Raw genomic sequence first — 12,887 nt, 5'->3', positions numbered from 1 at the left:
CATATTGTCTTGATTACTGTAGCTTTGTAGTATAGTCTGAAGTCAGGGAGTCTGATTCCTCTAGCTCCGTTTTATTCCCTCAAGACCACTTTAGATATTCGGGGTCTTTTGTGTCTTCATACAAATTTTAAGATTTTTTGCTCTAGTTCTGTAAAAAATGCCATTGGTAATTTGATAGGGATTGCATTGAATCTGTAGATTGCTTTGGGTAGTATAGTCATTTTCACAATATTGATTCTTCCAATCCAAGAACATGGTATATCTCTCCATCTGTTGCTATCATCTTTAATTTCTTTCATCAGTGTCTTATAGTTTTCTGCATACAGGTCTTTTGTCTCCCTAGGTAGGTTTATCTCTAGGTATTTTCTTCTTTTTGTTGCAATGGTACATGGGAGTGTTTCCTTAATTTCTCTTTCAGATTTTTCATCATTAGTGTATAGGAATGCAAGGGATTTCTGTGCATTAATTTTGTATCCTGCAACTTCACCAAATTCATCTATTAGCTCTAGTAGTTTTCTGGTGGCATCTTTAGGATTCTCTATGTATAGTATCATGGCATCTGCAAACAGTGACAGTTTTACTTCTTCTTTTCCAATTTGTATTCCTTTTATTTCTTTTTCTTCTCTGATTGCCGTGGCTAGGACTTGCAAAACTATGTTGAATAATAGTGGTGAGAGTGGACATCATTGCCTTATTCCTGATCTTAGAGGAAATGCTTTCAGTTTTTCACCACTGAGGATGATGTTTGCTGGGTTTGTCATATATGGCCTTTATTATGTTGAGGTAGGTTCCCTCTATGCCCACTTTCTGGAGAGTTTTTATCATAAATGGGTGTTGAATTTTGTCGAAAGCTTTTTCTGCATCTATTGAGATGATCATATTGTTTTTGTTCTTCAATTTGTTAATATGGTGTATCACATTGATTGATTTGCATATACTGAAGAATCCTTGCATCCCTGGGATAAATCCCACTTGATCATGGTGTATGATCCTTTTAATGTGCTGTTGGATTCTGTTTGCCAGTATTTCACTGAGGATTTTTACATCTATATTCATCAGTGATATTGGCCTGTAGCTTTCTTTCTTTGTGACATCTTTGTCTGGTTTTGGTATCAGGGTGCTGGTGGTCTCATAGAATGAGTTTGGGAGTGTTCCTTCCTCTGCAATTTTTTGGAAGAGTTTGAGAAGGATGGGTGTTAGCTCTTCTCTAAATGTTTGATAGAATTCGCCTGTGAAGCCATCTGGTTCTGGACTTTTGTTTGTGGGAAGATTTTTAATCACAGTTTCAATTTCAGTGCTTGTGATTGGTCTGTTCATATTTTCTATTTCTTCCTGGTTCAGTCTTGGAAGGTTATACCTTTCTAAGAATTTGTCCATTTCTTTGTGGTTGTCCATTTTATTGGCATAGAGTTGCTTGCAGTAATCGCTCATGATCCTTTGTATTTCTGCAGTGTCTGTTGTAATTTCTCCTTTTTCATTTCTGATTTTATTGATTTGAGTCCTCTCCCTCTTTTTCTTGATGAGTCTGGCTAATGGTTTATCAATGTTGTTCATCTTGTCAATGAACCAGCTTTTAGTTTTATTGATCTTTGCTATTGTTTTCTTTGTTTCTATTTCATTTATTTCTGCTCTGATCTTTATGATTTCTTTCCTTCTGCTAACTTTGGGTTTTGTTTGTTCTTTTTTCTCTAGTTCCTTTAAGTGTAAGGTTAGATTGTTTATTTGAGATTTTTCTTGTTTCTTGAGGTAGGCTTGTATAGCTATAAACTTCCCTCTTAAAACTGTTTTGCCACATCCCATAGGTTTTGGATTGTCTGGTTTTCATTGTCATTTGTCTCTAAGTATTTTTTTATTTCCTCTTTGGTTTCTTCAGTGATCTCTTGTTTATTTAGTAACGTATTATTTATCCTCCATGTGTTTGTGTTTTTTACGTTTTTTTCCCTGTAATTGATTTCTAATCTCATAGCATTGTGGTCAGAATAGATGCTTGATATGATTTCAATTTTTTAAAATTTACTGGGGCTTGATTTGTGACCCAAGATGTGATCTATCCTGGAGAATGTTCCGTGCACACTTGAGAAGAAAGTGTAATCTGCTGTTTTTGGATGGAATGTCCTATAAATATCAATTAAATCTATCTGGTCTATTGTGTCATTTAAAGCTTGTGTTTCCTTATTAATTTTCTGTTTGGCTGATCTGTCCATTGGTGTAAGTGAGGTGTTAAAGTCCCCCACTATTATTGTGTTACTTTCGATTTCCTCTATTAGAGCTGTTTGCAGTTGCTAACAGTATATGTATTGAGGTGCTCCTCAGTTGGGTGCATAGATAATTGTTATATCTTCTTCTTGGATTGATCCTTTGATCATTATTTAGTGTCCGTCCTTGTCTCTTGTAACATTCTTTATTTTAAAGTCTATTCTATCTGATATGAGAATTGCTACTCCAGCTTTCTTTTGATTTCCATTTGCATGGAATATCTTTTTCCATCCCCTCACTTTCATTCTGTATGTGTCCCTACGTCTGAAGTGGGTCTCTTGTAGACAGCATATATATGGGTCTTGTTTTTGTATCCATTCAGCAAGCCTGTGTCTTTTGGTTGGAGCATTTAATCCATTCACGTTTAAGGTAATTATTGATATGTATGTTCCTATTACAATTTTCTTAATTGTTTTGGGTTTGTTTTAGTAGGTCCTTTTCTTCTCTAAGTGTTTCCCACTTAGAGAAGTTCCTTTAGCATTTGTTGTACAGCTGATCTGGTGGTGCTGAATTTTCTTAGCTTTTGCTTGTCTGAAAAGATTTTGATTTCTCCATCGAATCTGAATGAGATCCTTGTCGGGTAGAGTAATCTTGGTTGTAGGTTCTTCCCTTTCATCACTTTAAGTATATCATGCCACTCCCTTCTGGCTTGTAGAGTTTCTGCTGAGAAATCAGCTGTTAACCTTATGGGAGTTCCCTTATATGTTATTTGTCGTTTTTCCCTTTCTGCTTTCAATAATTTTCCTTTGTTTTTAATTTTTGCCAATTTGATTACTATGTGTCTCGGTGTTTTTCTCCTTGGGTTTATCCTGTATGGGACTCTCTGTGCTTCCTGGACTTGGGTGGCTATTTCCTTTTCCATGTTAGGGAAGTTTTCGACTATAATCTCTTCAAATATTTTCTCCGGTCCTTTCTCTCTCTCTTCTCCTTCTGGGACCCCTATAATGTGAATGTTGTTGTGTTTAATGTTGTCCCAGAGGTCTCTTAGGCTGTCTTCATTTTTTTTCATTCTTTTTTCTTTATTCTGTTCCACAGCAGTGAATTCCACCATTCTGTCTTCCAGGTCACTTATCCGTCCTTCTGCCTCAGTTATTCTGCTATTGATTCTTTCTAGTGTATTTTTAATTTCAGTTATTGTACTGTTCATCTCTGTTTGTTTGTTCTTTAATTCTTCTAGGTCTTTGTTAAACATTTCTTGCATCTTCTCAATCTTTGCCTCCATTCTTTTTCCGAGGTCCTGGATCATCTTCACTATCATTATTCTGAATTCTTTTTCTGGAAGGTTGCCTATCTCCACTTCATTTAGTTGTTTTTCTGGGGGTTTAATCTTGTTCCTTCATCTGGTATGTAGCTCTCTCCCTTTTCATCTTGTCTATCTTTCTGTGAATGTGGTTTTTGTTTCACAGGATGCAGGACTGTAGTTCTTCTTGCTTCTGCTGTCTGCTCTCTGGTGGATGAGGCTATCTAAGAGGCTTGTGTAAGTTTCCTGATGGGAGGGACTGGTGGTGGGTAGAGCTGACTGTTGCTCTGGTGGGCAGAGATCAGTAAAACTTTAATCTGCTTGTCTGTTGTTGGGTGGGCCTGGGTCCCCTCCCTGTTGGTTTTTTGGCCTGAGGTGACCCAACACTGGAGTCTACCTGGGCTCTTTGGTGGGGCTAATGGCGGACTCTGGGAGGGCTTACACCAAGGAGTACTTCCCAGAACTTCTGCTGCCAGTGTCCTTGTCCTCACGGGGAGAGAGAGCCACCTCCCGCCTCTGCAGGAGACCCTCCAACACTAGCAGGTAGTTCTGGTTCAGTCTCTATGGGGTTACTCCTCCTTCCCCTGGGTCCCAATGCACACACTACTTTGTGTAGGGCGTCCAAGAGTGGAGTCTCTGTTTCCCTCAGTCCTGTCGATGTCCTGCAATCAAATCCCACTAGCCTTCAAAGTCTGGTTCTCTAGGAATTTCTCCTCCCGTTGCCGGACCCCCAGGTTCAGAAGCCTGATGTGGGGCTCAGAACCTTCACTCCAGTGGGTGGACTTCTGTGGTATAAGTGTTCTCCATTTTGTGAGTCACCCACCCAGCAGTTATGGGATTTGAGTTTATTGTGATTGCACCCCTCCTACTGTCTCATTGTGTCTTCTCCTTTGTCTTTGGATGTGGGGTATCTTTTTTGGTGAGTTCCAGTGTCTTCCTGTCGATGATTGTCCAACAGTTGGTTGTGATTCCAGTGTTCTCGCAACAGGGAGTGAGAGCACGTTCTTCTACTCCACCATCTTGAACCAATCTCCGGCTCACTTGTCATTCTTAATATGCTTCCCTGTAATGCAGTGTGTCTTTCTGCCATTTGCTGTGAAAACATTTTAAAATTACTGATTTTCAACAATTTGATCATGCTGTGCCTTGATATGGTTTTCTTTATCTTGCTTGGCATTCATTGAGCTTCTAGGATATATGAGTTTATATTTTTCATCAAATTTACAAAAAAATTTGGCCATTATTTTTTCAAATACTTTTTCTTGCCCCAATATTTCTTCTTCTACTGGTACACTAATTACATGTATGTTAGTCTGCTGACACTGTCTCACAGGTCACTGAGGTTCTGTTCCTTTTTATTTCAGCCCTCTTTCTCTCTATGCCCCAGTTTGGAGAGTTTATACTGCACTGACTTCAAATAAATCAGCCATTTCTTCTAAAGTATCTAATCTAATTAGAATTTTTCATTTCAGATATTGTCGTTTTCATGCCTAGAATTTCCACCTGGTTCATTTTTAGTTTCCACTTCTCTATTCAGATTTTAAAATGTGTTCCCTTGTTATATTTCTATATTTCTCTTTAAGTAGTTGAACATTTTAATGCAGTAACTGGTCTGTTTCTATTCTCTGTTATTTCCAGTGGTTACAGGTCCTGCTTCTTCACACATCTAGTAACTTTTGAGTTTGTGTTGAACATTATGAATGCTATGTCATGTGTCTGGATTTTGTTGTCTTCCTTAACAAAATGCTGAGTTTCGTTCTGTTAGGCAGTCAATTTACTTACAGATTAACTTGATCTTTTAGGACTTGTTTTAAAGTTTTGCTAGAAGGGGTATAAAGTGGCTTTACTCTAGAACAAGATCAAACCTACTCTTATGGCATGTTATGGACTGAATCTTTGTGTCCCCCCCCCACATTCATATGTGGAAGCCATAACCCCCAATGTGATGCTATTAGGAGGTAGGGACTTTGGGAGGTAATTAGGGTTGAAAGAGGTCATGAGGATGGAGCCCCCATGATGGGGTTAGTGCTCTTATAGAAAGAGACAGCAGAGAACTTATCCTTTCTCCACCAGGTGAGCACACATTGAGAAGGCCACCATCTGCAAGCCAGGAAGAGAGCCCTCACCAGAACCCTACCCTGCAGGCACCCTGATAATGAATTTCCAGCCTCCAGAACTGTGAGAAACCAAGGTCGGTTGTTTAACCCACCCACCTGTGGTATTTCGTTGTGGCCACCCAAGCTGACTAAGACATGGCATGGTTGTTCTGTGTCCCTACTCAGTGCTTGGACGGCCAACAAGCCTTTCCCCTGGGGCTGGTCAGGACTCATGTGAATCTGGCTGCTGACAGCCCTGTCTCCTTGGTGTGTGTTCCTTCCTGGGAGCTGTTTCTTCCTGGCCTTGTGTGTGTGGCAGCTTAGCATCTGACTAAACCCCAGGGAGCCCCGAGTCCTGTTTCAAGTGCTCCCTCTCCTCCGGCCCCCACCCTGGAAACCCATCACCCCGTGGCCTCTGATTCCAGCCTCTGTCCCTCAGCCCCATGAGCCTCTGATGCTCTGTGGCCAGACTGTGTTTCTAGACAGAAAACCAGGTGGCCTTGGGCCTCCCCACACTGCGTCCCTTTCCGTCCCACACATCCTGTTGCTCAGCATCTGTAAACGGTTATTCCACATAGGTTTAGAGTTACTTATGGCAGGAGGAAGGGTCTGGTACCAGCACCTCCGTAATAATCAGAAGTAGACTGACATGGGTGACATCTCAGGGACCCCCCCATTTGGCTTCTGTTTCCTGTGAGAACTGATAGGTAACATCACTACAGAGGAGAATTGCAATCCCACTAGGCGCAGGATGGGTCTGAGACTGGGCACTCCTGTGGCGGCACCAGCTAGCACAGCAGGTGGGGTGGGAGGGCCTGGAGACGGTCAACGGATGGGTACACCTGGGGGTGATGAGACAGGGGGGTAGCAGGTGGAGTGGGGACCGTGGGAACCAGGCTGGAGAAGGAGGGGAGGGGGAGATGCAGACGGTACGGTGCTCACAGAGGGGAAGCCGAGGGGTTAAGGGACTGGAGAGTTTAGGTGTAACGAGGAAGCAGTAGAAGCTTAGACATCCTCAACAGGAAGGACATTCGCATGTCCTCTTTCAGAGGTGGAGTACGGGTTCTGAGTGTGCTCATGGGAGGGGTGGCAGAGTGGAGGAGGGATGGAAGTTCCCAGAGATGAGGAGGAAATAAAAACCTGAGCTCCTGCGGCTTTGGGTGAGATGTCCCTGGAGTGCTGAAACCGCCCAGGATGTCACACATCTTGGTGTGACAAGGGACACAGCGAGCGCGGTGCTAAACCCTTAACAAGGAGCAGGCTGACGGTCAGCTGATGACGGTGGGGCAGGAGCCTTGAAGGTGGTACAGTCACAGCGGCAACTCTGAGGAGCGTGGTGACACTGGGGCTCAAGGTCAATGTCCAGCCCCCAGCCTGAGCCCACGTGGTGGGAGCACAGCCACCCAGCACAGCTTAGAGGTTGTGCCGTGCATACAGCTCCACGTTCAGGTGGGTGCCACTCATACTGTAGACATCGTATCTATCGTAATGACTTCCCCACACGTGGACGTAACTTGTCTTGAAGAACATGTGCCTCTTTCTAAAAGCACAAAAATACCATGTGGGCGGATGTTGCCCTGGATGGGGGCCTGAGCACCTCCACCTGAGATGCATGCAAGAGGAGCATCTCAGGGAAGATGCAGGCTTCCATTAGGGCCAGAGCAGGTCAGAGACCAAGGGGCTGATAAGCCGTCTCTTTGGCATGGATCAGGCAGTTTCGGTGGGAATCCCGGAAGGGCCAGGAGGGCACAGTGGGAAGTCGGGCCAAGGGGGAGGAAGCAGAGAGGAAAGTGGAGATGAGAATCTGGGGGAAGAGGGAGGACTTGGGGCCCTATGTCTTGGTGATGACTAAAGGTGACAGGGGCGCAGTGGGGAAAGGTGACTTTCTGAAGGTTTGCAAAGACAGAGTCATGGTGGTTACTCAGTGGGGGAATAGGCAGGGGTCTGGAGGGGCTGGAGCTGGATCTGGCAGAAGCCCTGAGCTCTCCAGACCCTGAGGACCCAGGGTTTCAGATTCCATGCATCTCTGGGTTCCTGGCTGCTCAAGCCGTGCTGGACAGATTGGTGGTTCCTGGAAGTCCCCCAGAGTAGGGAGTTTACGATCCTCTCTTTCCTCCACATCACATCTTTCCTCTTTGTGTGTTGTGTGTCTCATCTCCATTTCTCTTTTCTCTCTTTGGGTCCCATCCACAGAGTCTTTTCCCTGGAGCATCTTATCCTGGGCATAGGCTGGCTTACAGGTGCCATTTTTTAGGAAACACAGACAGTTCCCATGGAAGAAAAAAATGACACACTTCAGGCTTTGCTGAAACGAACTTGTTGCTTCTACACTCATCTGGGGCTGTTCCTTACACCCGGACAGCTTCATCTCCACGAAGGGCAGCCCCCTCCCCAAAACAGAGACAAGGAGGTACAGACAGGGGTGGAGAGAGGGGTCTGCAGCCCTGAAGGAGGGTCTCCTGCCTTCCTCGGAGACCCTCCCATTCCTGGAGGAGGGGTCTTCTCTCTGTCCGCGGCTGGCCCATTTTCCCCAGTAGCCTTGGGCCCAATATTTAAAAATTCCTGTGGTAGCCAAGTACTTTATCAGGAGAAATCCGTGACCTCTCCCTTCCTGGGTGGGACCCTGTGAGTACCCAGCGCCACACGTGCACGTGGCCCGTCTTCCATGTTGGCATCCTGGCACGACCTGGCTCCCTGCCTGGGTCGGGGGAAGCCTGACTGTGCCCGGGGAGCCCGGAGTCCTGCTGTGTCACCACTTGGCCCTTCAGCCAAGCTATCTCAGCTCCTTTTCCTAACAAAGGTTCCAAAGTGTCGGTGCCACGGGGAGAGAGGAGGTTATCTTGCTTGCTGAGCAAACAGAGAGAAGCTTATAAAACAACCCCTCGCGGTGGGGAGTGTGAACTCTTCTGGCGGCCCTGGGGTGCAGCTGAGCATGGACATGGGACCCCGCTGCGCCCGGCTCCTGGCTGTGCTCCTCCTGCTGGGGCTGTGTGCCCTGGTGGGGGCCCAGAAACCTGGTAAGCGAGGGCTCAGGCCCTCGAGGGGCCGTGGGGAGCATGCGGACCAGCGAGCCTGGGGAGGCCTCTAGCGCCCCGAGCGCAGGGAGGCCGTGAGAGGTCCGCGCTTTCTGCCCCTCGGGGTGTCTCTGTGCATGTTAGTTTCCCTCAAAGAGAAAAAGCAGGCGATGAGTCAACTTGAGAAGGGAAGCGGCTGGGAAGGTGCCCTAAGGCTTGGGATGCTAGCCACGCAGCCAGCTCCCGTGTGTGTCCACCCGCTTCCCGCCACTCAGGAAGGGCAGCAGGGGGGCGTTGGAGGGGGCTGAGACCCCCAGGGGGACCCCCTTCAGGATCAGTGGGATGGCCTCAGGCTCGGGTGGGCGGGCTCCAGGCGGGGCTGGCTGGGAGGCCCGCTAAGGGCTCCTAGGGGCCCGGCCTTGTTCACTTTCATCCCGACCTTGGCCTGAGTGCAGCCGTCCACCTTCTTGCCAGAAGGTTTTATTTTTAAACTAAGAAAACACTTTCCAGCCAAGCCCTGTCAGTTCCTCCGAAGGACACTGGCTGCTTCAAATACGAGCAAGATAAGCCGGCCTTTCCCAGGGTGGGAGTGGCGCTGATGGGGGCCCCGGATGTGCCCGAGGGCTGGGGGGCGAGCGCGGGGGGCTGGCTGACCCAGGGCCTCTCCGCAGACCCCTGCCAGTGCTCACGCCTGAGCCCCAAGAACAGGGTGAATTGCGGCTTCCCGGGTATCACCAGCGACCAGTGCTTCTCTGCCAGCTGCTGCTTCGACTCCAGCATCCCCGGGGTCCCCTGGTGTTTCAAGCCCCTCCCCAAGCAAGGTAACGTCCAGGAGAGCTGGGACCCCCTCCTGTGCCCCGGCTGGCAGCCCAGGACCTGGTTTCTTAGGGCTCCAACACCACCTGGGCCAGCCCCAGGGAAGGGAAAACGTGCCCTGACCCCCATGTCCACACTGGACCCCAAGGGCCAGCCGCCGTTTGCCCTTTTGGGGAGACTTGTGGGAATCCGTTTGACTGTATTTGAAGAAAAAACAACTCTGAGGCCCCTCTTTGCTGTGGCTCCTGAAGAAGCTTCTAAGGGACATTAGCATTAAAATCAGGGCATTATTAACATAACTGCAAACAGACCCCAAATGTTAAGAAATTCACTTAAATCTTCTTGAGTTACCTTTTGAGAGTGAGTTTTGTGCCTGTGCCTATTATCGGTTTAGAAGATCTGTGTGAGAAGCTGATCCGTGTGTGTAGAACTGAGGACCCCGGCCTCCCGTCCACACCCACCCCCCGAGGCTGCCGGTCAGAGGATCCCGGGCTCCGGGGGAAACAGGCCCGATGGCTGGCTGTTGGTTGGCTGGTTTTAGCCAGGGCTCTCCCGGTACTGGAAGCATCGCTGGGTTTCAATTCTTTGGTCTAATGCTTTACATCCTTAAAGGGTCCCCACAGGAGGTACAGTGGGCCACCCCACTTTACAGAGCAATGTCAGGTCCAGGGAGGTGAGACGATTTTCCCTCCAGACCTTCTGACTTTTGGCATCAGGAGGAAGCGGTGGCCACCTGCTGGCGCCCACTCTTAGTCCAGGGGTGGCAGTCTCAGAAGCCCCTCGTGCTACCCCGAGCCTGTGAGCCCAGCGGTGCTCCCCTGGGAGGATGGGATGGATGTGTCCAGTTAGCTAGCTGGCCTAACTGAGTCCCCGTGTTGTCCCCAAATCCGGTGGCGCACGGCAGAGTCAGAGGAGTGTGTCATGGAGGTCTCGGCCCGCAAGGACTGCGGCTACCCGGGCATCAGCCCCCAGGACTGCGCCTCCAGGAAGTGTTGCTTCTCCAACGCCATCCACCAAGTGCCCTGGTGCTTCTTCCCGCTCTCCGTGCACGGTAATGTCCGGTTCCTGGGCAAGCATGATTCTCGAGGGCGGTGGGAGCTGGGGCGGGGGAGGTCCTAGGCTGGACAGGATGCCTGATGCCACCCCGGCCAGGCCCCTGGACCCAGTGGGTGACCAGTTCAGGAAAACGTGTACTCGTGTAGGAAGCCACCTTTACTGTGAACCAGCTCAAAAGGCAATCCCAGAATGTTCTCAACAACGACAGCTTCTTTTTAGTACGTTAAGCCCTCCAGCATTCCCACTGTGTCTTTTGGATGGATGTAAAAAGCATCCCTTTCTCAGCCGCCCCCCCCACCCCCGCCAGGTCCCAGTCGGGTGGTGTCACTATTTTGGATGCTTTGAATGCCACGTGCTGTGCTGGGCATAGTGAGAGGGACCCAGAGTGAAGCAGATGTGTTCTCTTCTCTCGTGGACCCCTCTGTTCTCTCCCGTGACCACGAGGGACAGGTCCTGCCCCAGCGCCAGTCCCGAGAGAGCCCATCTGCCCTCCCCCACCCCTCAGTTACAGTGTGTCCCTGACACTGAGTTTGATAAGAGCAAGGGAAGACCTGGTATTCCAAAAGATGGGAGGAATGCATTGATCCTTCAAGGATGCCTCTTCCCATTTTGAGGAAATCAGTGTGCTCTAAAGAGCATGGCCTCTACTTTCAGAAATTTCCAAGTGATGTTTTGTGTGACCTAAGTGTCTACCTGGAAAATTACCAGTTATCTGGGGAGAATGGACTCCCAGAGGGCATCTGGCCCCAGGGGAGGTGCCCTGCAGGCAGCTCCTTCTCCAGCAGGGACGGCTGGACTAAGGGCTGTAGCCCCGTGAACCCACAGGGCCTCCTAGCGCAGGCTCCCTTGGCTCTCTGACGCCCTCACCAACCATGTCGCGTTTAAATTTCTAGACTGTCATTATTAAGAGGCAGTGGCTTCAGAGAACCCCTCAGGCTCCTTGGATGTCCTGAAACAAAAGAAGAATATGCACCATCTTACGGTTTCAGATTTCATGTTTCCCGAATTCCTGGGTTTTCTTAATCTGCTTTTTATCCTTTTCAATGGCTTCACATGCAATTTCTTCAAATAAAGAAAACCCTTAAAATCTGCTAAATTTCATTTTGGCTTCATTGACACAGAGGTGGCCATAGCAGTGTGTGTGTGTGTGTGTGTGTGTGAGAGAGAGAGAGAGCGAGAGAGAGAGAGGTTGAGAGTACAAGTATGAGTGTGTGTGTAATTTTAATATTCTTTCATTTGCTAGAAGAGCAAGAATTCATCTAATACGTTCAGGCTACTCTGACAGTGAAAAAGTATTGCATGTAAGGAATTTCAGAATCCATGATCCCTTTATAACTCTCATACTAAATCACTGTATAAAAATTCAAATGATTTTACCTCAGAAATCATACTAAAATTTATATGCTGCTCTTGCAGCAACATATAATTTCAGATTGCAGTTACAAAACTGCTTTGCTTTTACAAATGCATCACAGACCACTTGCTTTTGAAATTCGTGCCAGGCACCCAAATACCTCTTCCAAAGGTGAGTCGGGGCTTGTGCCAGATTAGCTCCTATGAGTTCTTCCCTAGGCTTGGGAGCGCACAGCTGCAGCGTCCATCGTGCTGCGATTTGAAAGCTGTTCCAAAGAGGTAGTTGACAGCTTCCATCAAGGCTTTTCTGAAGCTTGTGGGAAGGTCGTTGCGTGAAAGATATTTCAGGCATCTGGGTGAAGGGGTCCTGGCATTCTTCGGCTCAAGGGTGGAAGTGCAGGTGGGTGACCCCAGGCCAGACTTTCTGTGGCCTGTCCCTCCTCCCTAACCCTCCTCCAGCCAGGGGCCTATGGTCACCCTGGAAACCCAGGGCCTCTCCTTCTAGGCGACGCTGGCTTTGCATTGAAAGGAGGGAATTTTAAAAAGTGTTTCTTTCAGGAAGGCACTTGGCCTCACATCCCCTCTCGGGACCCCTACTTTGAGAAGGGAGCCCCATACAGTCTTAGGTCACTGTTGCATCTTTATCTCGCTAATAACACACACATAAGCTCCATGAAACAACGGCTCTTGCTGGAACACGGGGTCTGAAACACTCGAGACAAGTGGCCGGTGGAGACAGGCGCGGCCTTAGTGAATTGATTCCTCACCGGTGGCCGTGTCCTCACGTGCGGTTCGCCTGTTCCGACTCAGCCCCGCCCTCCGCCCCCGCCGAGCCAAGGCCGGCCCTGGTATTGGCACACTGGGGAAAGGGTCTTTGACACATGAATTCTTCGTACCCACAGCCCCGGGCTGGGAATTGGGCCGTGCTGCTCCCAGAGCGGCCCCGGCTGTCCTGGATGTGGGGTCTGGTGGAAGCTTTTGGTCTCAGGCCTCCTGTCCCAGGGCTGCAGGTGTGGGAGCCCTGGCTCTTTCTCAGGAGTCCTGAGTGCCCCTTCC

At 48.3% G+C, this 12,887-nt stretch overlaps 1 protein-coding gene across 2 annotated transcripts; it reads left to right on the top strand.

Annotated features, from left to right (window-relative positions):
* The first annotated feature begins 8,283 nt into the window (after positions 1-8,283).
* On the top strand, positions 8,284-12,593 carry TFF2 (trefoil factor 2). 2 transcript variants are annotated; one of them, XM_082459506.1, is made up of 4 exons: positions 8,284-8,609; positions 9,278-9,427; positions 10,327-10,473; positions 11,372-12,593. In XM_082459506.1, exons 1-4 carry the CDS (start codon positions 8,525-8,527, stop codon positions 11,383-11,385), a joined length of 396 nt encoding a protein of 131 aa, XP_082315632.1. In that variant the 5' UTR covers positions 8,284-8,524; the 3' UTR covers positions 11,386-12,593. The 2 variants fall into 2 exon arrangements, with proteins under 2 accessions (XP_082315632.1, XP_082315631.1); XM_082459505.1 differs by having other exon boundaries at positions 10,327-12,593.
* The last annotated feature ends 294 nt before the right edge of the window (positions 12,594-12,887 follow it).

This window comes from Balaenoptera physalus (genome assembly GCF_965194825.1).
Source record: "Balaenoptera physalus genome assembly, chromosome: 4".
Lineage (NCBI taxonomy): Eukaryota > Metazoa > Chordata > Mammalia > Artiodactyla > Balaenopteridae > Balaenoptera > Balaenoptera physalus.
This window is presented reverse-complemented; position numbering and strand designations above follow the sequence as displayed.